This window comes from Drosophila willistoni, unplaced genomic scaffold, assembly GCF_018902025.1.
Source record: "Drosophila willistoni isolate 14030-0811.24 unplaced genomic scaffold, UCI_dwil_1.1 Seg710, whole genome shotgun sequence".
NCBI lineage: Eukaryota > Metazoa > Arthropoda > Insecta > Diptera > Drosophilidae > Drosophila > Drosophila willistoni.
The window spans coordinates 10,620-13,089 of NW_025814619.1; the positions used below are offsets into that span (position 1 = coordinate 10,620).

The following is a 2,470-nucleotide window of genomic DNA, read 5'->3' on the forward strand; positions in this document are numbered from 1 at the left end:
CGACAAAGTCACGAGTGACTTTTCTCAATAACTTTTTTGTTTTTTAAGCTATAACAATTAATACTTGTTAGTTTTATATATTTTATATATATTAATGACTTTACAAAATTTAATCAAGATCAGGTAACTATATCACCTGTATATCGTATAGGAACGATCGGTCAAAAACAGTGACATTTATGAATAACTTCGTTACTTTTGGAGCGATTGCTTTATTCACTTGTCAGTTTTTATAGATCTGTTAATGACTGTGCCAAATTTGATCAAGATCGGGAGACTATATCATATACCTCCAATAGGAAACAGTGACTTTGATCAATAATATCTTTATTTGCTATGCTAAAATTGTAGCCCTTTCTTTGTGCAAATATAAGACTTTTTAGATAAAAAGTTTTTAAAAAATTTCAGTTTGAAAAATATAAAAATATATTTCTTTATTATTTATTAAATACTACATATTTAAATATTTCCCAAATTCTTATTAAATAGTAGTCTTTGAGAAATACAAAATAAAACAAAACATTCGTAGTAGTCATTTAAATTTTTAAAATCAAAGTAAGCCTTTGGATTTCTAAAAAAGAAAAATTCAAATCGTAGTAAGCCATATTTTTCATCACCTAAGGTTTGAGCTCAACAGAAATCAGTATATTTTCTGACTCTCAACTAGTAACACGCACATCAAATACAATAATTTTGTAACACAAATATCTAGATATAATTTATAGTAAATTCTTTTTTTTCTGTTTTTTGGTAAACATGGCAAACATTTTTGACACTATTATAGAAGGACTCCTTTGCCCGGATAATAATCGTATAAAAGAGGCTACAGTTCAGTTATATGAGGCCTTCAAGCAACCGGACGTTCTATGGAATCTGTGCGAAGTCCTGACATCCACTCGTGCTGTGGAGGTGCGTCAAATGACAGCTGTTCTACTGGATAAGCGTCTATCGGATGCTGGGGTCTGGAACGGGTTATCCTTTGATCAGCAGATGGGCGTCAAGAAATATTTATTGGAGGCTTTGGTAGCCGAAAAGGTGCGAGCAGTAAAGAGTGCCATCGGCCGAGTTGTTGGCACAGTGAGTGGATATCATAACGAAAAAAGGATCAATGGATTTCCGACGTTCTGAAGTATACTTTCGAACGATGTGTTCTGGATCCTAATGAGAGCGAATCGGATTCTTATACTTTTTCTGCCATAGCCGAATCGGCTACAACACACTTAGCGGATGAGATGCCCACTGTATGCAAGATGTTTGAGACCATCATGGTTAATTCCGATGCCCAGAACACTTTAGCCTCACGCACTGTGGCCAATATGTTTAACGGAATGGGATATCTGATTCCATTTCTAGGGGAATACCCAGCAGGTGCTGAGTTGATAGTCAAGTTGATGCCTCTGATATTGAAGACAGTACAATTAAATGCTCTTAATGGTGATGGCGCGGAATTTACCTTAGTCTTTGCTATATTCGATGCCCTTGCAGAGTATGTTCCGAGGGCCTTTCACGATACCGAAGCCGTGGCGAAATTACTTCTGGATGCGTCGGCGTGTGAGCAAATCGAGAAGACAATTCGACTTCAATGTATGTCATTCATTTCTGAGTTTATGCGTGTGAGTAAGACAGAAATTCTCAGACAGAATATGCTGCTGCCCATCGTAAGAGTTCTATTTGAATTGATATGCAAGCAACCGGCCGATAGCGAGGATGACGAATTGGATGGCAATAGTTATGCGGAGGGGGCCAGTCATGCCCTCGATGAGATAGCCATGATTGTGTCAGGTGACCAACTTTTGCCACTCTTGTTTCAGTTAATGGAGCCGGCTATCCAAAGTACGAACAATCTTACTCGTCGGGCAGCCTATAACTGCATGGGCACTATCTCTGAGGGTTGCATGGAGATCATATGCAAGCAATACTTGGAAGTAATGTTGAATGTCATCAAAACGGGCACACAGGATCCCGATTTGAGTGTGCGCGGTGCTGCTTTCTTTGCCCTGGGTCAGTTCTCGGAGAATTTGAATTGATATCAACAAATATTCTCCAGAAATATTGACAATGCTTTTGGAATATCTTCGCCAGTTGATAGGGGATATGAAACGAGGAACGGTACCAATAACCAAACATGTGGATCAATTCTTTTATGCCTTGGAAAAGTGTTGCGAATCAATGGACGAGATGATTGACCATCACTTACCCGGGGTAATGGATTGCCTATTTAAAGCCTTGAATTCACCACACACGCTTACATTGAGGTCCTATTGCTTGTCGGCTCTTGCTTCTGTTTCTGGTTCGGGCAAGCTTGTATTGCCGTATTTTCTCAAATTGTCGCAGTGATGCAGAATTATTTGGTCAAGGACTGTGATGAGGAGATCGGTCGGCTACGTATTATAGCTATCAATACATGTCAGTCTATGTTCGAATCGTGGGCGATGAAGTTATGGCGCCTTATTGCAACGAATCGATGGCT

General features: G+C 38.8%; 1 protein-coding gene across 1 annotated transcript; it reads left to right on the forward strand.

The window, feature by feature from the left end:
- The first annotated feature begins 756 nt into the window (after positions 1–756).
- On the forward strand, positions 757–2,027 carry LOC124461881 (importin-4-like). Its single transcript, XM_047013311.1, has 2 exons — positions 757–1,077; positions 1,131–2,027. Exons 1-2 carry the CDS (start codon positions 757–759, stop codon positions 2,025–2,027), a joined length of 1,218 nt encoding a protein of 405 aa, XP_046869267.1.
- Positions 2,028–2,470: the final 443 nt, after the last annotated feature.